At 38.8% G+C, this 27,365-nt stretch overlaps 1 protein-coding gene across 2 annotated transcripts; it reads left to right on the forward strand.

The window, feature by feature from the left end:
• Nucleotides 1–26,892, forward strand: lactbl1b (lactamase, beta-like 1b). 2 transcript variants are annotated; one of them, XM_052101995.1, is made up of 8 exons: nucleotides 1–78; nucleotides 6,099–6,176; nucleotides 12,621–12,771; nucleotides 16,191–16,297; nucleotides 17,122–17,279; nucleotides 23,322–23,569; nucleotides 25,223–25,328; nucleotides 25,507–26,892. In XM_052101995.1, exons 2-8 carry the CDS (start codon nucleotides 6,114–6,116, stop codon nucleotides 26,483–26,485), a joined length of 1,812 nt encoding a protein of 603 aa, XP_051957955.1. In that variant the 5' UTR covers nucleotides 1–78; nucleotides 6,099–6,113; the 3' UTR covers nucleotides 26,486–26,892. The 2 variants fall into 2 exon arrangements, with proteins under 2 accessions (XP_051957955.1, XP_051957956.1); XM_052101996.1 differs by lacking the exons at nucleotides 1–78; nucleotides 6,099–6,176 and adding an exon at nucleotides 11,830–12,021.
• Nucleotides 26,893–27,365: the final 473 nt, after the last annotated feature.

Raw genomic sequence — 27,365 nt, forward strand, 5'->3', positions numbered from 1 at the left:
ATCAGAGTGAGTGTGGACAGAATACGCCTCCATCAATAAAGAAGAAGAACGTTCCTGACACTCATTTGGGAACAAAGGGTACGTTTTAAATATGATATATGTTAACTATTATTTAGTCTGTGTAATTCCAATAGTTGAATATTTAGTATGTCATTCTGAGAGAAAATTCTAACAAGCAGTTAATACTAATGCTATGTATGTAGAGCTGAAACATTGGAATAGCGGTTCTTCGGCTGAACGGCAAAACTGAGATTACTTTTGTTTATGAAATAATGGCATGTCCTGCTGATAAGAGTATTTTACATTGAAATGTAGGAAAAAAAATCTATTCTCACTTTTTGAAAGTGCATTACCGTCTTTGTGTCTCTTTATTTGTTTGAAATGGTAAATTATTGCACAAAACGTGAATAAAATAATAGTAACATAGACAAGCATGACTAAAGCTAGCAAGAAACAGCAAAAGACATTTAATCTCACTGAAAGTCCAAGTTCACATGGATTGCATGCATAAGCTTTTGTGTGTGTGTGCGTACGCGTGTGTGTGTGTGCATGCATGTGTGTGTGTGTGCGCGTGTGTGTGCCTTATTAACAGAACAGTAGAGAGTAGACTGGAAATTAGGGGTAAGATGCAGAAAATGTGGATGCCTCTTGAGCTAACAGCTTTTATGGATCTTGAGCATGTGCATGACACACTGTGCCACAGCTCAACTTGGCAAATTTGTTAAAAAGTGACAACTTGTTACACTGTTTTTTGTTTTGTTTTGTTTTGTTTTTTTAAAGGAAATAATTTTGCTCATAAAAAAATTACATGCATGTAAATCCCAAAAGTATATTTGTGAGCAATGAGGGACGTTTTCTGGTGTGAGCAGTTTGCAGATGGCTTTTTATATGGGCCACTGCGGTGCTGTATATATTATGGTTGTTGCTTTGTGACAGTGTTAAAATAATATTATGAGCTGGCTAGGGACATTGCCAAAATGATGGTCATTAATGAAAATTGATGTAGCATGTTTGTATTCGTATTTAACATGCACTGGTTTTTATCAGATTTTTTAAAAATTCCGGCCACACTGAGATTTGGATCATCTGCTCTATCTGCGAGGAAAGAAGGAACAGGAAATGTAAATCACATTGTCATATCATAAGCCTCGGCTCTGCATAGACAGTTGTATTAAACATTACGCAACAAATACATAATTTAAAATGCGTCAATCACAACACAATTTTTTCAAATGACCAGGCAAGGAGAAGCTTAGTTTTACATGAAAAGTCAAACATTTGTGTCTTTATAACTACTGTCAGAAACAAATTCTTGTCATTTTACTACATGGATACCAGATCGTTTTTAAACCAGATTAAAAAAAAAAACCAAGGATGCAAATGTGTAGTTGCCATATGCTGCGGTGTGACATGCTACACTCCATCTAAAACTAACATGTCATGCTAATCCGATCACATGAAAAGTCATACATAATTTACGAGTTGGCTATTTCGTATGGTCTTGCATAGACTCGGAGGACTTTTCAAATTCCCGGGAATAACATGTTCTGCACTTATATAGTGTTTTTTTTTTTTTTAACCTTAGCGGTTTTCAAAGTACTTTACACTGTGATTCATTCACCCATTCACACACACATACACCAAAGATGGCAGAGCTGCCATGAAAGGCTCTAGCCTGCCATTGGGAGCAACTTGGGGTTCAGTGTCTTGCACAAGGACACTTTGGCACATGGAGTTATGTGGGCCGGGAATTGAACCACCAACCCTGCGATTAGTGGCCAACCCTCTCTACCACCTTTTTATTGTGTGTGTGTGTGTGTATTAACAAGTAAGCGCGAGTTCCACGCACGAGGCGTTAAGGACATACTTATTAATATTATGCCATTAAACCCCTTATCTAAACTTAACCAGACAATAGAGTGTGTAAACATAATAGGAATAACAATTGTGTGTGACAGAAGCAAGTAATTGTCGTGTATTAGATGGAAATGATGTCCAGTGACGTCATTGGCTGTAGTGAAAGTCGTAAGAATTCAAACTAGTGCAGACGCACGATATCATACGAATTAGCCAAATTTAGAAAAGTCATTCCAATCCTGAACATTTCACTTTGAGAGTGTGTTGGTCATGCTATAGGACTGTTTCAAATGAACTAGTAAAGGCAAAAAGGTGATGAAAAATTGTGAATACTGAAATAACACTAAAATATAGTACATACAAAACATCTAGGTTACTGTTGTAACCTCCGTTCCCCGATGGAGGGAACGAGACGTTGTGTCGAGTGAAGCGACACTAGGGGACTTATTTGAAGGCCTCATTTACCTCTGAACTTGAGAAAAGGTCATTGAGAAATTGGCAGACATAATTTGCATGTCCCTCCCCCGGACATACGGGTATAAAAGGAGGGAATCATGCATCTGTCCATTCAGGTTTTGCACTGAGGATCCAAGAATAAGCAGTGGCTCGGTTCAGCGTCGTGGCCACGGGGACATAACGTCTCGTTCCCTCAATCAGGGAACGGAGGTTACAACAGTAACCTTGACGTTCCCCATCTGTCGCTCACTTTGACGTTGTGTCGAGTGAAGCGACACTAGGGGTCCCAATTTAATCACGGCAAGCGCTGAACCGTGTACGTGCGCTGCTGATGCAGGTGCGGGCAGGCAGTTGCCTGCCAAAGCAACAGGCTGCGTCAGACTGCACGTACCCTTCCCCAACGCCCCATAAAATCATCATAAACTTTTTAGGTTCCTGACACCCCGAAGGGGGGAACAAAGCAACGTGCCAAGCATGGGTGCAGGCCTCGCCAGTGGCTGGGGCTATCTTAACGATATCACATGCATCGGGGAAGGCATTTTTTTTCCAACTCCTATTCTTTCAGGGGGAAAAGACTCTGTGGAGATTACCACCTACCCAGGGGGGTAGAGTGTGGCGAAATACGTCACATGGGTTTTCTGGCCACATGTGAGAATGGTGCGAGGGAGGAGTTGCTACAAACACGGAGACCGGGGAGCAAAGGGGACTGCCCAAGGGAGAAGCGGGTCCGCCCGTAGGAGGACCATACAAAAATACACACAGGGGGATTAATCCACAAGGGCCCATCCTGTGGAGCACCAATTCCAGTACAGAGTAATTTTAGTACCCATTGTGGGTCTGGAATTCATGGACCAGAGGGCTAGGGAGGAAGAACATTCAGGGAGCGCAAATCTAGTAGACTCTCCTGGGGAAAGAGCGCACGTGATCACCTCAGTGGAGGGAAAAGGCACTATGTGCAAGCGGAACACCCGGTCAGATGCTCCGTATTCCCGAGTTCTACGTGCTCGGACCTGAGAGAATATGGGACGAGACCGACTCAACCCTGAGATTGTAAAATCTCATAAAGGTATTGGGTGTTGCCCAGCCCGCTGCTCTGCATATGTCAGCTAGGGAGGTGCCATTTGCTGCACACCGCCTTGGCGATTTATGTACGCTATCGTAGCGGTGCTGTCTGATGGAATCAAGACATGCTTGCCCCGTATTAGCGGGAGAAACCTCCGCAGAGCAAGGATTACAGCCAAGACGGCCGTAACCGGAAGCCAGTGATTATAGTTTATTAAGTTATAACTATGGATATTTTTCTTACAAACACATCGCTTTGCTTCAGAAGGTCTTTATTAACCCCCTGGAGCCGTATGGATAATTTTTTTGATGGATGGGTGCACTTTTTTTGGGCCACTATAAAGCTTGGAAGAGCCAGGATATTTTTTAATATAACTCTGATTATGTTTTGCTGAAAGAAGAAAGTCATGTACATCTAGGATGGCTTGAGGGTGAGTAAATTATGGGATAATTTTCATTTTTGGTGAACATGACATGATATGAAATGAAATGAAATAAGACTTAAAGCCAGTAGGTGGCTAAAGTGATCCATTGATTTAGATGGGCCTAGTCTCTGTAACCCTGTAATGCTGAAAATAACGTAGATGTATTTCACAATTATGAATTTGATATAAACTTACACATCATGAAAGACTATTATTTGTCAAAGTGTAGCTTTTTTAAACCACTTGTTTTGAAGTGTCAGTTCTTGCAATAATGTTACATTATGCTAACAGTCAATCCTGAGGTATTTTGAAGAGAAGGCATAAAGCATTTTGTTACCTAATTAATTAATGAATTAATTTAGATATCAAACATCAAAATTCAACAACTCAATACAGAAAATAAATAAAAATGTCAATAAAACAAACAGCGGGGGCCAAGGTAGCTCAACGAGTATTGACGCGGACTACTACCCCTGAAGTCACGAATTTGAATCCAGTGTGTGCTGAGTGACTCCAGCCAGGTCTCCTAAGCAACCAAATTGGTCCGGTTGCTAGGGAGGGTAGAATCACATGGAGTAACCTCCTCCTAGTCACGATTAGTGGTTCTTGCTCTCAATGGGGTGTGTGGTACATTGTGCATGGATTGTAGCATGAGCCTCCACATGCTGGGAGTCTCCATGATGTCATGCAGAATGAGCCACGTGATAAATTGCGTGGATTGACTGTCTCAGAAGTGGAGGCAACTAAGAATTGTCCTCTACCACCCTGATTGAGGTGAGTAACCGTGCCACCACAAGGACCTACTTAGTGGTGTGAATTGGGCATTCCAAATTGGGAGAAAAGGGAATAAAAAAATCTAATAATAAAAAAAATATATATATAACAAACAGCAATAAACAGATATGAACAGCTATGTACAGTGATAACACAATTTCTGTACAGATTTTGCAATGGCAAACTTTTTCGAACATCACTTTTTCAAACATAAATTTTTTTAAACTTCATTCTAATCAGTGAAGTTAACAGCAGTAATGTGGGGTGGGACTCTGACATTGATCTAAAATAAAACAAAACTGCTCTGCATTGTAGTCTCACAAATTCATGTGTTAGAGTCTCACCCCATCATTTCTAAGTGGGTGTGTTCTGCATTGTTGCTGATTGATTGATTTTAATTGATAAATTAAAACAAAATGCTCCGTGTTATAGTCTCACCCATTCATTTCATATGGCGTGTCAAATTTGACCTGGAACAGTAGGAGTGTTATAAATGTTTTTTTAGCAACCACTTAGACTCATCAAATTAAGTCCAGTTTTTGTGTGCGTGTGTTAGTGTGTGTTCAGAAGGCAAGTGGAGGAAATGTAACATTTTAGGCAGAGTGACTTGTCACCATTCATTTTCATTACATGGAAAGACAAAATAACCGAGGCTAACACACTGTAACATCTCCTTTTGTGTTCCATGAAAAAAAGTCATATGGTTTGGATTATGGTAGGCTGTATAAACAATGACATTTTTTTAATCTTTAGGTAAACCATACCTTTAATTATCTTAATCATTAAGATACAAATTATTTTAGTTTTTGAAAGTTGGATTCGAAATCCACTTGGCTTGAACACGACGCTTATGTCTCACAGGACACTGACTCATCTGATAAACAACAGTTTTCATCCAGCATTTATCAGAAGTGAGAGAAGCCTTTGGCAGACACGTTTTGCCTTTAGGGATCCTGAATATGCGATTGCTTAATGCTAGCTGACAGTCAAGTTAGCTAGTTCCTGAGCTCCCTCGTCTGAGTAGAATACATTTAATGCCCATAAGAATGATGTGTAGTTTCCTTGAGGACTAAAGTGCTTGTAAAACAGCCTGACTTTGGGAGTTCAAATAGCTGTGATATGTGGATGAGAAGAAATATGCCCGACAGTGTAAAGCCATAAGAAAGGCATCAAATGGCAAAGGAAGCCTTTATTCACAGGTGGCAGGAAAAATGACAAGATTTAATCTTGATAACACCTGATGTGATGACTGTGATGACACCTGAGTGAAAAGCAAATGTTGTGATTATAGTAGAGTGCAGAATATATTGTGCTGCTAGATTTTGTTAGAACAAACACAGACATTTATAAAATGTAGGTGTTTTAAGTGATTCTTTTGGAAATGGTGCATCAAATAAAAAATAAAAAATCTTTTAAATTTCGCCAACTTTCAATCAGTATTGTTAACAAAAACGTTTTGAAATTAGATGTATGACTGTTTGCGTGTAATTTAACAGAATAAGTACTTTTTCTTGTGTTTTTCAGTTGATCTGAGCAAACATGGGAATGATGGGGAGCAAGGTTGTCCTGAGGGAGACATCTGTGGACGGGGTCCAGCCCCAGGTAATGTCCCTCAAAATTTAAGCTTCAGAGCCTGATATCAAATCTCAAACCCACTGTAACCTGTGATGTAATTCACTCTTGTGCAGTTTTCTATAGCCAAATGGAAACACAAATCCTTTTCATAAAGAAAATAGTAAAGTCATTCACTTACGTACACCTTGTCAGATTCTGAACTTTGCTTCACAAAAAAATTGGTGTGGCACACTTACTTTTAGCATTATCCACATGCTTTTTTGAATGAACATGCTGCGTGATGTGGGTGCTGCCTCCATGGGCGATGAAAAAGCGAGCTCCACACATCTCACTCCTCACTTTACTAGGCTTTAAATAATTTTTGAAGATCCTTATTAAATGGCCATGCACGCTTCCTTGACATTTTTCAAACTTTCAAACTGACTCTTCAATCAGTTCACTAACTGGACGTCTATTGATAGGGGATCGTGATTGGACAGTTTAATGTACTTCAAATAATACAGTGTGATTTTATTGGTTTTACAAGCTGTATCCTTGGCTACCTTTGATGAGAATACTCATGTGACTGAGAAAGCTGCATAGGCATAGCTGCATATGAAATTTGACAAGAGGGGAAATACGGGACAAAACATGATTTTTCAGAATAAGTCGGGACACTAGAGAAAGTGCTTAAATACAGGACTGTCTGGGGAAAAATGGGACATTTGGCCAACCTAGTTGTCACGATTCCCCGTTGTCTGCTCAGTGTTTCACCTGTCACCTCTCATAGAACTACACTTCCCATAATCCCCTGCCCTCATCACTTTCATTGTTCTCACCTGTATGTCATTTAATCATTATCACCCTTCTGTATTTAAACCCTGTTTGTTTGTTCATTCATTGTCGGTTGTCTAATGTTAATGTTTCAGATGTGTTTATGTTCAGATGTTTGCACCATTGCCTGTCTTGTTTGTAAAATATTTGTGTCATGTTTTAGTTTCAGTTTTTCCCCCGTGGATGTTTCTTTTGTTCCTGTTTGTTTTGTCTTCACTTGGATTAAAAATAAAGAACCCGCAGTTAGATCCCCACTCCTCGTCTGCCCTCGTCTGCATTCCTAACAGACAGTCCAAGGGAGCTCAAGGGGCCACAGAGGGCAAGAAGGCAGTCCAAGGGGCCACAGGGGGCAGACGGGAAGTCCAAGGGGGCACAGAGGGCAAGAAGGCAGTCCAAGGGTGAAACACTGAGCAGACAACGGGGAATCGTGACACTAGTTTTAGGGTTTGTTGACGTTACATCGTTATGGCAACAAAGTTGTAAAATTGGCTATAAATTTACACAGAAACGATTAGTAAGAGATTTTATCACACTATTGATTATGTCTTGTGGCTATACTTTTGAAATAGTGAATATTTTAAAGTTTACGGATTGGCTCCAATCAATTCCATTGTAAGTGCCTCACTGTAAACTCGATTTTGGCAAGCCAAAATATTTTTTTATGGTAATCAATATTATGCTACAAATGCTGTTGATTGAGCTTAACTTGAACTGAACACAGACTATTCCTTTAAATCTTGGTCCTGAAGCAAAACTAGTTAAGAACCACTGGACTAAACAATAAGATTATGGCTTCTCTTGTAGAGTCACAAGGTTTGAGCTGCAATCTGCTCAAGTCATTATTGTTTAGTGTATGACCATCTGTGCATATATTTTCATGCAAGCATGTGTGCAAGGCAGACGTACTTTGGAGCTCAGTGTGCATGATCAGAGTGGTTTTCACTGATATCCCTTCAGCTCTCTAATCATGCAGTCAAACTCACTAGCTTTAGTGATGCATGGCTCAGCAGGTTACGCAAGTGGGATCAAGTTTCATGTTCATTTGTCCTGAAAATATGCATGACCATGCCTCTATAGTGCATGACTGTGCTTAACTAATATAGCTTTAGCTGTATCATCTGGACTACCATGCAAGGCTCAAAAACTTCCCAGTTACCTGTCGGATATCACTGAAATAGCATGAAAAGAAAGAATCTGATCCTAATCTCTGTAGTTTTGTTTGCCAATCAGAAGACTTTGTGATGTCCGCTACCGGTCAGTCATTTTGAGCATTCTTGTTAGTTTTTGGAGAGAGTCTGATTCAGGCTCTCTGAAGTCTGAATGACTCTGATGGAAGATTGCTTAAAGTTGCACTCAGTAAATGTTTTTCCTCATTTAAAAAGTTTTACTTCTGAAGAAATTAATTGTAATTTTAAAACATATGTATAAAATCATATTCAGTCATATCAATAACCGTATAAAAAATATTTTATTCTACATGGGGCAGGGAAGCCTCATGGGGGCAGCCATATTTGCATCACATGACCAGCCAAACGCCACTAGCTTAATCTCAGCAACGCCCTAAAATTGGACACATTCATTCATAGATTAAATTCATCCTGGCTACTGTGCATAGTGTATTTCTACAATGGCATTTGTAACTGAAAACTACTGTGTTTGAATGGCACTATCCTTGCAGTTTTGGACTTGCCTGCTTACCCACTTGTCTTACATATTCTGGTGTCTGGCCACAGTGTGCAAGTAGACGTGATGACTTCAAGTGCATATATGGCATTTGAATGCACGTTGGGACGCTCGTAGACTTGGCAATGTTGGTCCAAGTTGCGACAGCTGTTTTTGTAGTTGCACTCTGAAGACTGATTGTGGTTGGTTGTGGTGACTGTTATAGCCTACTTCAAATAATAAATAAATGAATATTTTACCCATCCTTTGATTTATCATTACACTACTGGTTGTTGGAAGTGTATTGTGTTGTTGAAAATAAGTTTCATTGTGTGAAATTAATTGTGAATGTTCATTATTTTTGGTAATTTTGATTTTCAATACTTTGCACATTAAAATATGTTTAACTCTAAAATGTTGCTGTCCATAATCGCTGTAAAATACTAAAGCAATATCTTTTCTACTTTGTTTCTCAATATAGTGCATAAAACTGAATAGGTTTTTCAAACTTTATTCTATAAATCTGTATGATCCATCAACAGTTACTACCAAAAATCCTTTAAATTATTTGCGTTGGATTGTCATTTATATAAGACAACCAAAGACTACTTTACACATATGGTGATCACTTGAGTAGGTGGGGTGTCGGCTCCTGAATGTGATGAACTCTGGTCTACGCTTGGCCTGAAAGCACGCTCCGGAGCAGTGTGGGTTTAGAGTAGTTTAAGTGCACTAAGCTTTGGCATGTTTCAGACATGGGACAGTCTTAAACACTTACTCGTTGCCACATGCACTTAAGTATCAAGTCCGCAAGTGTGGGTATTGGGACAGGGCCAATGATGCAGCATCCAGGCCACTAGGTGTTAGTGTAAGCCAATGTATGGCACTTCAACATACTTCAAAAAATTACTGTGTGCATCTTTAAGGCACCTTTTACCATAAAAACATCAGCTTTTGAAACAGGCTGTGAAACAAGTCAGAGCTTTAGTTCTCATTTTGGCAACTTGATTATGAGTGTGTCTTGCATCATTTACCAATCACGTTAAATGGAAGTGGAGCGTAGTTCTAGCGGGAAGACCAGCAGGTGTACATCATCACATCATTAGCTGGGTAACTCCTAGCCAATCGCACGTAAGCCAATGCTTTATATGTCCGCTCACAATCTATCACAGATTGCTGTTTCGTGTGCTAACACGGCAACCTCCACCTCCCCACCACCACCAGTTGAGCCCTGTCCCGCAGGGGGTTAGGCTCCTCGCCCCTGCCTCCTATCTCCGGCAGGACATGACGGTTCCGGGTACAACTCCCTCGGACTGCCGGATGGGGCCTACGCCAAAGAGAGAGACATCACCTCCCGTTTTACATCTATCAAATTAATGGCATCTCAAACTTCACTCAAGCCTGCGTTTCTTCCAGATAGAACCCTATTTCAATAAACATGCACATCATTTAACAAAGAGTTTAACAATGTAAACAAAACAATAAAAAGCCAGGGGGTAAGATTAATACAAACTATATTTAGATAAATAAAATATTTACAAAGCTCATAAATATTTAAAGCATTTTGTATTTTGAGAGTCTCCAATAGCCACTGACACCTAGCAGCTTGGATGAAGCATCAATCAAAATCAATAGTTTTCAGTTTCAGATGCCATTGTAGAAATGCAGAATTCACTGTCAGCAATGATTATTTTAATCAATGAACAGACACATACCTCTGTTTGTGTGAACTGCACCAGGAGAAGACAGACATTTCTCACACATGCTAGTAATCACATAATTAATAAATAGTTTGATTCCGTTCACACTATGTGGAATTTCTGAAAATAAGGTTGTCACTATCTGAATTTTTTAATTAGGTTGAAGAATGCAGTTGTCCCTCCCATAATGTATTAAACTGTGTGTGTACAGAACAGGATTAAAAACTTAAAGGTGAACTAATCTTATTTAGCTGCTGTGTGTACATGGCCATAGAGAATCAAGTTACTACAACTACACTATAGGCACTACAACAACAATTACTTTTATTCCACTTTTCCACAAATAAAGAGTAAAATATCAGATTATCAGTTCATAACAACACTTATTTTTCACCTTGTTCCTCACCAAATGCTATCTTATGACATCAAAACCCTTTTACTGTAGCACATTTAGGGTAGGGACACCTAACTTATAAAACCCTATGCATTTTCTGCTCACTTTGCTTTTTATGGCGCTATCGGTTAGGTTTAGGTATAAGGTTTAGGGTATGGAGGTAGCTAGGTTTTGTTGATTTAAAACTCCATAGAGCATTAACCTCAAAAAACCTCATCTGTTTGGTAGAACATTAACTGTGTTTTAGCACTACGTAGTGGATGTGAATATGTTGTAGCACAAGTAAGTTGCTTTGAATACTGTGACGCATTCAGATCATTCTGACAAAACACATATAAAAGAGCATCAAAAACATTGTATGGGGAAGATACGCTCATTTTATTGGCTTCAGAGAGGATGTCTGTGTTGTCTTCACACTCCAATAATCGCACAGTTGGGTATTAATAGGTGGTGGTGGCTTTCATCCTTCTGTCAATCCCTACTGCTCCTGCTAATCCCAACATTCAGTTCCACCCCCAGGCCATTTTTGTCCAATCGAAGGCTGCTGCAATACTCACATGTCTTACCCAATGAGTCCTCGGTTGAGTGGAGTGCAGTGGTGTAGATTTAGCACCTGATTATGGCCTGATAATATTTGAGTTGTAGAATGTCTGCCAAAAGATCACTATTTTTCAGTGACTTATTCTAGTAATGATGTAGATTCAAAAGACAGCTTTCTAGTTGTAAACAGTATAGATACACTTCTGTCCCTTAAATAACCACTCCTTCCTGTCCTCTCGGGCATGTTCCCTCACCAACAGTCTTGTCTGACATGTCTTGTCAACTGGAGTCTTTATCAAGAGATACACAAAAAATCTCATGGGATTTGAAGTTTGATTCTCCAGCCCTGGTAGTTTGTAGCAGGGATCACCACACTAGAGCAGGAAGCAGAAAACAGCAGCCAAGCGAATTGATTTGCAAGGATTAAGACAAAGAACCGCCCTGGTCTGATGGGTTTTAGAGGGGTAAATCTTGGGATTATGATGTCAGGTTAGGCGTTGTGGTGGGAGCGGAAATTGAATTGCTGTAGAATATCTGGCAGCCAGGATTATGCCACAGAGAGTGTGGAAATGGCAGGAGTCAGGTCTGTGTGTGCCCAGTGGACTTGCATTGTTGTGGCCATTATGGAATGGGACTTATGTGAATTCTATATGGAATTGTCACACTGTGTGATTGGGAAAGCTACTTGAAATAGAACATAATATAGAACTATATGGATTGTTGAGTGTTGCGTACTGCAACTATAAATGGAAGTTTACATATGGTGAGTGATTATTATGTTAATATGTTTACTTGTAATGAGTCAGCTTCTACTTGCAGGTTCTATATCATAATGTGTTCTCTTTGACTAGTGATAACTTTTTCATTTAAAATCTGTTTGTTTGGCTTTCCCTAAAGCAATTAACTGTAATGAACAATATTGCAGACACTAGCAACATGCTTTGCATTTTAAAGGCTTATTATATCCAAGATAAACTTTTTGTTTTTGAGTTAATTGGACGCTCCTGGTGAAATGCATGCATGTCCTTCATGAATGTCCATACTGGTCCAGGCTAGTTTGTTGCCCAGCAAAAATTGACTTAAACGGATGTACTTGTACTTTCTGTTGGAGCTGGTTGATTGAGAATATGTTGCTGGTTAAGCTAGTCAAGAAGATTAACCAGCAAGACAACAGCACACCAGCATTCATAATTTAACATTCAATTCTGGCCTTTTCTGCAGATAATATATTGGTTAGGACTAGTACTTATGTTTGTAACAAAGACCTGGAAATTACACATATAAATTATTAAAATCCTCAAAAGAATGTCTTCCAATTTTATGCCATTATTTTTTTTTATTAATCTGTTTGTTTGGTAACAGCCTATCCCTGCACTTGCCATTGATGGATTAACCAAAACCAGCAAGATGAAGGTGAAGTGGACCAAGTTGGGCTTGGTCTTTTTCTTGCTGTTGTCTCTCGTCATGACTGCTTGCTTCATCTGGCAGTACCAATTGCCAAAACTAGAGCTAGGTGAGTGAAATATCCACCAATCATGTGTTAAAGCTGGGGTGACCATATTGTGGTCATCCAAAAAGAGGTCACTGTGAACTGTGTTATGGTGTGTGTATGTGTCCAAATTTATTTCCCTGCTAAACTTAAATATACATAGACCAGCCACAACACCAAAACCACCTGCCTAATATTGTGTAGGTCCCCCTCGTGCTGCCAAAACAGCACCAACCCGCATCTCAGAATAGATTCTGAGATAATATTCTTCTCACCACAATTGTACAGAGCGGTTATCTGAGTTACCATAGACTTTGTCAGTTCAAACCAGTCTGACCATTCTCCATTGACCTCTCTCATCAACAAGGCATTTCCGTCTGCAGAATTGCCCCTCACTGTTTTTCTTTTTGTTTTTGGCACCATTCGGAGTAAATTCTAGAGACTGTTGTGTGTGAAAATCCCAGGAGATCAGCAGATGCAGAAATACTCAAACCAGCCCATTTGACACCAACAATCATCCATGTGATTATCTAATCAGCCAATTGTGTGGCAGCAGTGCAGTGCATAAAATCATGCAGATACGGGTCAGGAGCTTCAGTTAATGCTCCCATCAACCATCAGAATGGGGGAAAAAATGTGATCTGGACCGTTGCATGATTGTTGGTGACAGATAGGCTGGTTTAAGTATTTCTGTAACTGCTGATCGTATCGAAATTTGTATGTAGATACATACAAATGTTATTTATACAATTAAAATGTGTAAAAATACTGCATGTTATTGTACCCATGCTAGTTTCTGATTCTCTCAGATGCTGGCCAACTGTGTCCCATAATTATATCAAATGTCTTTTCTTTTTTTTTTCTTTTATTTTACTGCTGTCAGTGGTGCCTTTTTCTAGTGATATCAAATCAAATAATTTAAATTAATATTTCTAAGTAGATATAAAGCACACCTTGCTTTTGATTCTAAACATTGCCATAGTCTTGGTTTTCACAGTGAATACAAGTTTTTATAGTGGCATTTCATCTCAAAACTGCGGCAGATAAAACTCTGCAAACCCTTTATTTTGAGTACACATATCTAGGTATCAGGATATCATAGAGACTTGGGGATGGTCTCTTTTGATTTGAGTTAGTAAGCAACCATCTAGCATTTTGTAATGCCCTAGTAATCACCTAGCAACACCCAAGCAACGCCCTAGTCATCACCCAAAACACCCTTACATTGCATAAAAATAAGCAAGGATCATCAAAAAGCACTTCAGTTCAGTCAGTTCAGCATGTATGACATGCTTCTTCGCAGTTAGCAATAAATACAATCCCTATTTATCAGATCTAGATCTGTGGAGCTGGGGAGGTGGAGGGTTTCAGAGAAAACTCACAACGAGTTGAAACTGGCAAATTTGCAAACTGAGCAAAATTAAATATTAAGCAAAGACAGAGTACGCAAGTTGATTGGCTACCCGATTACACGTCAAAGGACCTATACGCTAACATCGTGTGAACCGATGGACTTGACATATCACATGTGAGTGAGCTGATTGGTTAACATAGTTAACCAGTTCAAAGAACCTATCAGCTTGCACCATTCAGAGTTTCAAGCCTGACCTCATATTTTATAAAACGTATATTTTTTTACTTCATCCATCCATCCATCTTCAACCGCTTATCTGAAGTCGGTTTGCGGGGGCAGCTGCTCCAGCAGGGGGCCCCAAACTTTCCTATCCCAAGCCACATTAACCAGCTCTGACTGGGGGACCCCGAGGCGTTCCCAGGCCAGTGTGGAGATGTAATCTCTCCACTTAATCCTGGGTCTTCCCCGAGGCCTCCTCCCAGCTGGACGTGCCTGAAAAACCTCCCTAGGGAGGTTGCCAGGGGGCATCCTTACCAGATGCCCAAACCACCTCAACTGACTCCTTTCGACGCAAAGGAACAGCGGCTCTACTCCAAGCTCCTCACCCTATCTCTAAGGGAGAAGCCCGCCACCCTTCTGAGGAAGCCCATTTCGGCCGCTTGTACTCGCGACCTAGTTCTTTCAGTCATGATATTTTTTTACTTATTCAAGTAAAAAAAAATTGACCAACAACCAACATGATTAAGATGCATTTTCCCACTGTTTTTAACCTTAAACTAGTCAAAAACATAATAAATCCACACCCATAACTAAAAAAATCTCTTTTTCCAATTTGTATTTATTTATTTATATTTATAATTTTTCTATTCTATTCACAATAAATATAAATAACAGTACCAAAATAATTGTCTGTTTCGAAGTCAGACATGCAAATGTGTGAAAGCTTGTACAAGGTGTGTTTGTGTAGTGAACGTAGAGACGAAGGCAGGTGAAGGCAGACGAGGAGTGCGGATCTACGTGCAGTTCTTTAATTGAAAATAATAGACTGTAACAAATAAAACATCCACGATGGGAAAAAACAACATAAACATGAAAAAACCATCAACGGAGAGTACGGGACAGGGGAATGGAGTACCGACAGGATTTAAACACACAGACTATAAAAATATGCACAAACATCAACATTCAATGACCGACAGGGGAATGGAGAAACAGCAGGGTTTAAATACACAAAGGAACAAACAAGGGAATGATGGACACCTGGGGCAACAATCAGGGAAGGAGAACCAATCATAAAAAGAAACTACAAAGGACTACAAAAACCAAACAGGAACTAAACTAAACTTCAAAATAAAAGCACAAAAATAAAAGACAACAGTGAACATGACAGTTTGGTATGTAGATCCTATTAACTGCTCTCTTTGTGAGTGGAGATTGACTTAGAATGCTAAAAATGGCAGTCTGCATTCTTTTGTAGACGATGTAATTGTGGAGCTGTAGATAATTTTGTGGTTCCTAAAAGGTAAGTCACCCAAAATGCAAATTCTGTTATGAAGCACTTACCCTCATGTTGTTCCAAACTTTTCTGACTTTGCCTCTTCTGTGGAACATCAAGGAGATGTTGGGCAGAATGTGAGTCTCAGTCACTATTTCCCCATTCCATTTAGTAATGTTTATAGTCCAGAAATTTCACATTTCACCTTTAAGCTATTTCAGGCCTCTACTAAATGTATTTCAGAGACTCATTGTAAGGATATGTTTATTATGAATGGCTTAGATTTTATCCTCAAATGTCATTTAAACATTTATTTGACATATGTTTGGAATGATTCACATAATCCAGGAGTGTGAAAACAAATTTTCAAATCATTGAAAACATATTTTAAGCACAAAAGAATGACAAAGTGCGCACATTTGTCTCTATTAAAATTCATTTTATTATGGGAATTAAAGGAGTGCTCGTTTGTACTTGTATTCCAGTACAACTTGGATTGTTCTGAATTTCAATATTTATGCTAAATACGCAAAACTCTCGGCTAAACCTTCTTCTTCGCTATTTTTTTTCTCCATGTGCATGTGTATTCTTCAGATGAAAATCTCGGGAAAAATTCAAAATCTGTGAGAATGTGTCCTCGCTTTCCTGAGCCCACACCTCTGGAACACCCAATTCCCTTATTAAAGGAGGCACTTGAGAAGGTAAGCATGTGATGATTGAAGATTGAAAACCAAAGCCATCTTGACCTACATTTACTCTGTCTTATTTCAAAGCTCAAGAATACTAATATCTAGGTCATGAATTGAAAATGTCCTCTCACACCTCAAATGCCATTACCGCAAAAGCCCTGAGCTACAGGAAGTGCACCAGTTTATAAATGCTGCTCGTCACTTTGGCAATCTGTACATTGGGCCATAAAAAAACATGAAATGCCTTCATTGAATCAGAATGAGCTTTATTGCCAAATATGCTAAAACATACAAGGAATTTGGCCAGTGCACAACAATACTACAACAACAACACACATACTATGATAACAAAATTGATTAAAAATAAAAAGTGAATAAAAAATATAAGTATATATAAAAATATGCAATAAGACATTTATGGCAGAAGAGGTGGGGCATGTTGGATAAATATAAATAGATATGCATTGCTAAACATTGCTCTGGAAAGCTGCATTAAAACGTATTTGCTGTCGTTGGAGGCAATCATGATGGTAGAACTTCTGAAATATCTTTCTTCAAATACAATTGCAAGAAATTAAAATCTCACCTGAGGTTATTAATGTATGCATTAAACAGAGGGAGGCAGATTTACTCAATATTAAGGCTACAAAAACACGATTTGAAAACATAATTACTTTACTATCATAAAGACTGCACTCACATGGTAAAGTGCTTTGAACATTTAAACAATGAATTTAAACTTTAAGTGCTATTTAAATAAACCCTGTAATTGCTTTGGATTTTTGGCATCATTGCAGCTGTGAAAATTAACAATGTTTACAATGTTTATCTCAAAGGTTGATGCATTATTGCGCCAGAACATCAACCCTGTCAGTTTACCCTCATTGTCGGCTATTGTTACTTACAATGACACAGTGTTGTGGACTGGGAACTTCGGCAAGAGAAATGGGAGTGATCCTACCTCTGCACCACCAAATGAGTACACTATTTACAGGTAAGTCAACCCATTAATGGACTGATAATGTGCAGTTGGATCTCTTGAATTCTAATTAATAGGAATAGTTTACCCCAAAAAAATATTTTTACAAATTTTGTCAAATAAAATCTATAAATCAGGCACAGTGAAGAACAGACACACAGAAATAAATGAGTGAGATGAACACATCAAGAAGGCACCACACACACACACACACACACACACAAAGATGAACAAAGTCTGAGTGTTCTGTTTTATACACTAATTGTATTTTCAAAATTTATGACACATTAAATTTACAAATGCTAAACTTTGGCAAATACCAGTTTGATAATGTCTCAATAGAATAATTGATCTATTGTCGTTTTTTCCATATATACAGTGAAATTATTTTTTTCACATATCCCAGCTAAGCTGGGGTCAGAGTGCAGGGTCAGCCATGATACAGCACCCCTGGAGCAGATAGGGTCAAGGGCCTTGCTCAAGGGCCCAACAGTGGTGTCTTGGCAGTGTTGGGGCTTGAACCCCAACCTTCTGGTTAGCAACCCAGAGCCTTAACCACTGAGCCACCACTGCCCCCAACTGGATCTGATCACTTACTTTCCATTACTTTTGGATTACCACAAGGGCACATATGTGAATAAAGTCAAGATAAAATCAATACGATTTCTAATACATTAAATTATACCTTGAATGCATACAGAATATGTTTGAGTAATACTGTTGTATCAGTTATTATATCTAAGGAAAAGAAAACAGAAAAGGAACAACTCAGTATTTTTAAGGAAATCAGGCGTTTTCTACAAAAGAAGGAAATTTCTCATAAAGCACTTATTACCTTCTAATTATCAGGTCCTTGGATAATTAGAGCATCTTCACAGCTGGAAGGCATACATTCCACTGAATTTTAATGTTGTTTCACTTTTCTCTTTTAAAGAGCGAATAATTCACTATTTGTTTTGTCAGAAACTAAAACTTGTAATCCAATTTTTTTTTAAATGTAACTGTAATCTGATTACGGTGTTTTTACGTAACTAAAATGGATTACAGTTACCTAATTTTTGTATCCTGATTACCTAACGCCATTACAAGTAATCTGTTACTCCACAAGCCTGTGCATTACTTGTGATAAAATGTAGGATTACTACACAGTAGGTGGATGCAGAGAACACTGCAGCCATCTACAGGCTATTATTGTCATAACATGATTTTCAAGTCATGTTATTTTTATTTTTTCAGCAAATGGCAGAAATCTACATCTACACACGTTTGCTTATTTACATATGCAAATGAATGGTGAAATCGAGAAATGTATATGTTAATTAGATCCAAAAAGCAAAAAATCCCAAAATAAGTTTACAATGTTATTGTTGTTAATTTCTTAAAAAAAAAAAAAAAAAGAAAAGTTACACCTGTACAGTGTCTGGTCAAAAGTGACCACGAACAGTAAAATAAGTGGCCCTTCCTTAACAGAATAAGAAGGTTAAGTGCATAATTAGATCATACCTATGGTAAGTACTAACTAAAAGGAACAGTCTCCCTTTAAATATCTGTGTGTTTTAAAAATAATATATTATATATTTTGTGATTGATGCACTGGCAACCATTTAATGATACTATTTCTACCAATGCTTGAACACCCGGAGCAAGTGTTTTCAGATCTATATTTCATAATGCAAATTGAGGCCTGAAGACACGATCAAGCAGCTTTTAAAAGCATGCACTATTTAAATGATATACTCTTTCTTGTAATAATGGTCCAATTGGCTCGTTGAACTTGTATAATTGCAGGAGCTAGCACACAGAAATCTCCCACATCTAATTTGTCTGACACAGAGAGAGAATTATATCACAACTGGGAATTAAGAGTTCAGTAGTTTGCAAGTTAAAGTAATCCTGCAGTCCCCCACCAGACTTGTTTAGATATTGATGGATGGATGGATGTATAGGTGGAGTTGGGGAGGTGGAGGGATGCAGGAAGCATTGTCATGGTATAGTGGTAAGCAGCTGTTTATATATGCTTACTCTGGCATTGTGATAGGTCAGATTAAATTAACTTGCTCCTCCCGAACTTTGTTAAGGAAACACCATTCTGTGTGAGACTTTTAGCAAGTCCTTTAATTGAACCCATATAGCTGCAATTATTCACCCATCATCACCAAATAGCTATGTGCTCATTGGAGAAGAACGCAGCACCAAATTGAGCGCAATTATACATAAGATTCATCTATTAATCAGTTCAAATCCACTTCTAATGTGCTCCTTTCACATTATTGAGTGGAGCTGTCATTTCAAGCACCGAAGGTTGATGTTGTTAATTCTACTTTCAGATTGAACAAAAGGCTTTTTCCCCCTATTTTTAGCCTTGGACTAAACCACTGGCTCTCAAAATGAGCAATCTACTTATGATGTGAGTGACAGGATATTTTGGACAGTCATTACAAGGATTGTTCACACAAAAAGGAAAATTCTGTCATCATACTCTCATGTGTTCCAAACCCGTATGACTTTCCTTCATGCATCTCAAAAGGCGGATTGTTAGGGACTGACAGTCTCATTCGCCATTCACTTTCAATGCATATTTCTTCCACACAATGAAAGTGAATGGTGACTGAGGCTAAAATTCTGCCTAACATCTCGAGTAAATGATGAAAGAAATTAAATTTTGAGTAAACTATTCCTTTAATACAGTATATAGTGTAAAAGAATCCACTGATTGAAGGAACATAATAATTATAGTAATGAGTTAAGCTTTTAAGCTTTAATAATTGAAGCAGTCATGCTGAACTGAATTCTAATGAAGATGGCATTATTATATAATTATTTTTTGTACCTATAATTAATACAAGTTACATAGTAATGTGTCTGTGTTGTGCCCTTTAATTGTCATTTAATGACTAAGATCTTAATGATGAAGTTCATTACTTTTGTCTTAATATTTAATATATTATAAAAACAAGCCTGTTTATCAGTGGTGAGCCATGCATTTAAAGTCTAGGCCTTCAGTGTGATACATGCCTGTAAAGGGATTAAGGGTAAGGATCAGGCGAGAACCGGCTCTGACGATACAAACAATAGTTTTAATGATAAAATTAAACAAAAAACAAACACACAAAGGTTTCAGACAGCTGCCCGTAAATCTCTCTCTCTCTCTCTCACTGCAGCTTCCAGTCAGCCTTTATCCCTCTGAGGCTTGATTTGGGACCAGGTGTGCAGCATCACGACTTGGCCCCACCCTCCACCCTGTCACATTCCTCCCTCGTTCTCTCAGGCTGTGGAGCCCCCGGCATGATGTGCTTTCCAACCAATCTGCTAGCAGGACATCCGCGCCTTCCTGAATCTGGGAGGAGACAGGGGGAGGGAAACAACAATAATTAAAATCACAGGGGGTACTCCCTGTAACAGTGCAGTACCACCTAAAAACCAAAGTAAAATTTAAAAAGAGAGGGAAAGGCCAACGTGTTGCGGCAGCGGGTGAGAGACAGAGAGAGAGAGAAGGAAAAAATCACTTACTCGCCAGTTCTCTGATACGCTATAGCTTGGTACTCGGCCACTACTCCACCCTCTAACGGACGATATCCAGAGGCAGTCCAATGGCCCCTGGCGGACGGAACACCCCGCTGCATTTTTGGTGGACGATAGGGGTCTCCCCCGCCCCTGGCAGCGGTAACCATTCCAGGTGGTTGGTTGGGAGCCCCTCCTCCCATCGCAGTCGGTGGCCATTCCTCCACTTCCAGGCGGCCGGGCTCCTCCGTCCTCCGGTGGATGGCCACGGCTGCTCCTTTGGGGTGGATGGTAGTGGCGAGAAATCCACTAAGGCACATCCCTCCTCCTTCCCAGATTTCGGCACAAGTGTAAAGGGATTAAGGGAAAGGAGGAGGCGAGAACCGGCTTGACAATATAAATAATAGTTTAATGATAAACTTAAACAAAAACACAAACACACAAAAGTGTCGGACAGCTGCCTGTAAATCTCTCTCTCTCTCTCTCTCTCTCTCTCTCTCGCGCACTGCAGCATCCAGTCGGCCCTTATCCCTCTGAGGCTTGATTAGACTGATTTGGGGCCAGGTGTGCAGCATCACGACCCAGCCCCGCCCTCCGCCCTGTCACAATGCTATTAAGAAAACACAGTTTCACAATGAATAAGACACCTTACGCCTTTGGGCATCATACATTATGTCACAGCTAACTAGTAATACCAACTGACATTTAAAAAACACGTCCACGCACGAAAGCCAGAACTTTAAACAACACTTAATGCTCAAGTAAGCCTAATTTTAACCGCCGAATGACCGTTTTGTGACATGACGGTCTCCCAAACAGACATTCAAAAATCATAATTTTTCATATGAATCTAACAAGTAGGTCTTTAATACCTGGAAAAAAATCTAATAATATTTGTGATTTAAATGTTGCTTGCAATACATTTTGTTTCATAAGGGTACATCGTTATGCACGGTTACATTCCATTCAAGTTGGATGTGGGATATTCCTACTTGAATTCTCTGACATTAAATGCATTCCATTCCCGATATTCAGAAGATGATGTTTAAGGGAACAAAACTGCTCCCGTTAGCTTAGCAGGGGTTTGACTCTCATTAGCGATATCTCCCAGCAACCCAACTGATAAACAATGCTGCAGCGCTAGCATTTGTGCTTCAGGTGTACGATTATCAAAAGAGATTATGTTTTATACACTTGTTCCTGCAGGCGTATGTTAAACAAGCTTTAATATAATTTCTATCAGGAAGACTTGCAGACTTGAGTGAAATTTAAGATGACATTTATTTGATGAATATAAAACAGAAAAGTAATGTCTCTCTTTGGCGTAGGAACCGTCTTGCGGTCTGAAGAATTTGTACTCGGAACCGTAATATCCTGCCGGAGATAGAAGGCAGGGGCGAGGAGACTACCCTCATGCAGGACGGGACTCAACTGGTGGTGGTGGGGTGGTGGAGGTTGCCGTGTTAGCACACTGAAACAGCAATATGATAGATTGTGAGCAGACTTATTACCCAGCTAATGGTGCGCTGATGTACAGCTGCTAGTCTTCCCTCTAGAACTACGCTACGCTTACATGTAATGTGGACACATACACATTTATCGATATTACTTAATAAAGTGAATGTTTATCACTTACTTTGTATATCTCCCTGAGTGTCAACATGTTTGTGTGACATCATGCCCCTGCATCTCGGTGGAGTTGAAAGTTTCTGCACAAGCCTAAAAGTTGTAATTCTGACTTCAAGATACATTCCATTGCACTTTTCCTAGTAGGAAGTTGTAAAATCCGACTTTCCAAGATGAATGGAACGTAGCACTACTTTTCAAAACTTGACACTGAATGCTCCAGCAGCCTAATTTACACTTAGAAAACTCCTGATGTTGCTATAACAATGCAAAAAGCACTTACCAATTTACTTGAAGTGAAAATCAGTCCTCCTTTCTTGTTTAATAAAGCAATCACACAGTCATGCAGAACATCTCAAGTTTTTAAATCCATAAGGATCTTTTTCTCAAAGGCAATACCAGCAGTGATGACAGCCACTTCTTCAGCAAGATCTCACGCTCTTCGATTTCAAAATACATCACTTAAAGCATGATTGCGTCACTCGGGACCGGGACATATCCTAAAGATCACACCCACCAAGAACAAATAAATCAATCTGATTGGCTGATGAATCTGACAATTTGACTTTAGTTACTCATTCATTTGCACTGTTGAGGGATTCTGTGGAAATTCTGAAGGCCTGACGGGGTGGAGCTCAAGATCACGCGCTGCTTCGGGCATGCGATTTGTGAAACAGTTTTCATACTTTGCTTGATAGCATCAAGGAATAAATTCTGACTGGATAAACTTTTAGTTTTTCTATATTTGTTTGTAGATTATCTATTGTTTGTTCTAATGTTCATTTTATCATTCTATCATTCATTCTATCGTTCTATCTATCTTGAATATTTATTGATACATTTTTGTAAATAATCTTCTTTGTGCACATTTGAATAAAGTACATTTGATCTATTTGTAACTCAGGCTCTGTGTGATTGCTTCTTCTGTAGGATTGCCAGTCTATCCAAGATCTTTCCCACCCTGATGCTGTATCGATTATGGGAAGATGGCAAGATTGGCTCACTGGATGACCCACTAGAGAAATATGTGGACAACTTCACCATTAAGAACCCCTTGGGCAAAAGTAGAGACTCTGAGCTAAAATATGTTACTGATGGCCTAATCTTCCTGGACAGTGGTGAGGTTCAAATACGATCTTCATCAGTAACACTGAGGAGAATGGCCAGCCAGCTTTCTGGTAAGATTCCATCTTCCATATCTTTTATAGTTTTTGATTTTAATTTACCTTCCTCAGTTGTTCCAAGTCTTTGTCTTGTTTACAACCACTGATTGTTAGAATAATACAGAAGTAGTGTTTGTTCACAGCATGTGAAACACTCAGACCATCACACCCAAATTAATTTAGCTTCAATTGCTGGCTGTAAAAATTGCCACTTCAGTGTGACACTCAAGAGCTCAGAATTAAAACTGAGAAACCTATTTCAGTGTAATCACAGTATTATGCCTTTAGCGACCAGCTAAATGTGCCTTCCCCCATTTAATTTGTGTGATGTTCCTGCTGGGAAAATTAAAGCTGGTCACATTAATATAATTTAAATCCTTTCAATGCAGGGATAATATAGCTCTATGGTATGCATTATGTCCAAAAGATTGAATATTTTTCAAAATGTTCTGACTTATGACATAAAATAGCTCTAATATAATAAAAGACTATAAAAAAAAATTATACATTTCTCATTGAATTACATGAATATTTATTTAATTAACTGATACATTTATACACTTGGAACCCCTACATACTAAAATTGAGTAAATAATTTTCATGCATTTTTTAATATTGTCGATTGTTATTTTTTGTTATTTTTACTGTCACTAAAGCTTAGCTTATCCTCACTGTTGTCAGTAAGAAGTGAGCACTCTGCACTCTTCTGGCCCTTTCCATAAAACGAGCTAATTTACATGCACGCCAATACGCTGAATACTGATTTAATAATCAGATAATAAAAAAAAAAACAAAGCAAGAAAACGCTGCTTTCATGAGATTTTTTACATTGAAACGTCAAGATGCAAGCACACATGTGTACATTGGATAAGCCATTAAGAATGCTGTTAAAGGTTTTTACATACAACGGAAAAATGGATACTGAGCAAAAATCGAAGTACATTTCGTAACCTACGTTGTTTCGACAACCCTATGCAATGTCACATCATTTATTTCCATCAAGAGTTGCATTAATGTTTGTCTGAGTTCTTGTATTGATGACAGGACAGTCGAACCACTCCGTTAAGTCTTCTCCAGCACATCCTAAAGACTTTCAATGGGGTTAAGGTCTGGACTCTGTGGTGGCCAATTAATGTATGAAAACGATTCCTCATGCTCCCTGAACAACTCTTTCACAATTTGAGCCCGATGAATCTTGGCATTGTCCTCCTGGAATATGCCCGTGCCATCACGGAAGAGAAAATGCATTGATGGGTTAACCTGGTTATTCAGTATATTCAGATAGTTAGTTGACTTCATTATTGCCGCATAATGTTATTGAGACTAGACCTGACCAACTGAAGCAACCCCAGATCATAACACTGCCTTAAATCCTTTTTTTTTTTTGTTGGCCAGACAGTGTAGTTTTTAAGAATGTCCCACTGTTTACTCTTATCATTATTTCTTCTGACATTTTTAGGAATAGTAGCATCTTGTGTCTGTATCAGTTCACCTTGGTTGGATGGGCCAAGTTTTCATGAAATTACCTTTTTAAGAGCTGGTATTTTTGTATGATTGACAGAAGCTTTTAATGTCTTTTTACATGGCAAACTTTTAAAAACAAACAAACAAACAAAAAACAGCAAAACAAATGCTTATTTTATTTTCATCTACGCATCATTTTTGCAGGTCTACCCCGAAGACTTCGTGCAACTAACTTGCTCTGGAAAGGGAAGACCCAAACTGCAGTCAGTCTCTTACATGATGATGTACTTGTTGCAGATCCAGGGACCAAGTATGTTTCCAATATTCATTTAGCAGATGAATGTAGCAATATTTGATCCTACCAGCTACTTAATTGTACTTCTTGTCTGCTAATGTGAACTGCTATCTCTTTGACGATGTGTAATGGGCCGTAACAATGATAGTGAAAGAAGACATAATCTACTCTTCTCTCCAATTTTCTCTGTTAGATGTCACTACAGCAATTTGGCCTTCTCTTTGCTGGCCCATGTACTGGCTGATAAAGTAGTGGGTATAAATTACCAGCGATGGATCACTGATAACATTCTGGGCAGATTGGGCATGGAAGACACAGGTTTTGACATCACATCTGGCATCCAGAATCAAATGGCTGTAGGCGTCTATGCCAGTGGCCAAACAGCACCTATTTATGACTTGGGTTGGTACCGCCCCTCAGGTCAAATGTATTCCACTGCTGCTGACATGGCTAAATTATCCATGATGTTGCTGGGAGCTTATCACCGTAAACTGTTGGAGCCTGACACTTTAAAAATTATGCTAACTCCCCTTTTCCGCTGTGACAAAGACTACTTTGCCAACCGTACTGGAACACCGTGGGAAGTGAATGAACAGATGGGATATGAGGTGCTTCGCAAGGATGGAGATCTGGATGGCTACTCCGCTACCTTCTCTCTGTTGCCTCGGCTCAAGCTAGGCTTGGTGGTGCTTATGGCAGGAGCAAGACCACAGAACCAGGATATTGTGGCAAAGGCCTACTCGTATATTATTCCGGCCATGGAAAAGGCCTTCAGAGAGGCCAGGCGTGTGCTTGCTCCTCCTCCAAATCCTGCCCCCTATGTGGGCTTTTACACTTATGGCAATATCACTTTTTATGAGATAAAAGCAGGGCCAGATGGTGTCTTGATCATGCAACAGTTTGGACCCCAAATAGAAGACCTCATCCCTGAGCGTTACCGGACCATAAAATTGAATTACCTAGTAGATCGGGTTTTTAGAGTTGTGTTTGAGAAGCAATATCCTTGTGTGTTGCGTGTCAACACAGCCTCTGTATCCCTTGAAGCCCAAGATGGGCAGCTTTTCAACTTTTATGTCTTTGACAAAAAGGGGCTATCGCCGGGATTTGATGCTCCAGGGCTTAACACTTATAATGTGATTCGAATTTCTCGCAGACCCACATTCTCTAACTGAGATCGTAAGGATGAAATGGCTTTAGAAAAACTGTTATTTAAGATAACTTGGGGCTATATTGGATCGAATGACAACAGAGAACAGTCACCGCTGTCATGATGTTTCTAATGATTTCTGTAATAGCATGTTTAGCCTGTGAACAAATATCAACAAAACCTATTTTGCACATATTTTCATGTCCTTGTATATAAAAATGTCCTTGCATATAACTTGCCATTGTACTGTATATAAAAACCTTTTTGTAAATTTAGCTTCATACATTATTATTATTTATACCTATAATATGCATATTTATATACTTGTTATTTATATGCATGTATATACACACTATACACAACCCTTATAAAATAAGAGTGGAATTGAGTGTAAATTAGTATATGTTTCCCTTATTATGTACATTGTTTGTACAAAGGCATGAATAAAATAGTATATTAATAAAATATAAAGTATTTCAAAGTATATCTTAAATGGCAGCAATATACAGATACATAAATCTTACCATACCATTTTCACAGACTAAAAACCTGGTTATCGTCAATGGGAACCAAATTATCTGGTATAATGGTAAAGCAGACGATTTCTAAAACCTGAAAACCTGAAAAATAATTTATAACAGATTAGAGGTTCAGTAGAGTGTGCATTATAATTATATTTAATATATTATTATTATTATATTTGTATGTCTGTGCCAAGAAATAAGTCATGTGTTACATATGAAAATGATGTTAAGCCTCCTTTTGCCACTTTTTTATCTTCATTTCTATCTTTCTCTCACACATATTCTGTAAATTAAAGATATCAAAATCTTTCCCAAAGACACCTATCCTCTTCACCTCTTATCAGTATCACAGCAGGATGAAACTGGTAGACTGAACTGACA

Source organism: Xyrauchen texanus, chromosome 32, assembly GCF_025860055.1.
Source record: "Xyrauchen texanus isolate HMW12.3.18 chromosome 32, RBS_HiC_50CHRs, whole genome shotgun sequence".
Taxonomy (NCBI): domain Eukaryota; kingdom Metazoa; phylum Chordata; class Actinopteri; order Cypriniformes; family Catostomidae; genus Xyrauchen; species Xyrauchen texanus.

Excerpts from the sequence above, each read along its gene's own strand:
- lactbl1b (XM_052101995.1), top strand. The coding sequence starts at position 6,114 with ATGGGAATGATGGGGAGCAAGGTTGTCCTGAGGGAGACATCTGTGGAC. Across the intron at positions 6,177-12,620 it reads TGGACGGGGTCCAGCCCCAG|CCTATCCCTGCACTTGCCAT; the intron begins GTAATGTCCCTC and ends GTTTGGTAACAG. Across the intron at positions 16,298-17,121 it reads TAAAGGAGGCACTTGAGAAG|GTTGATGCATTATTGCGCCA; the intron begins GTAAGCATGTGA and ends TTTATCTCAAAG.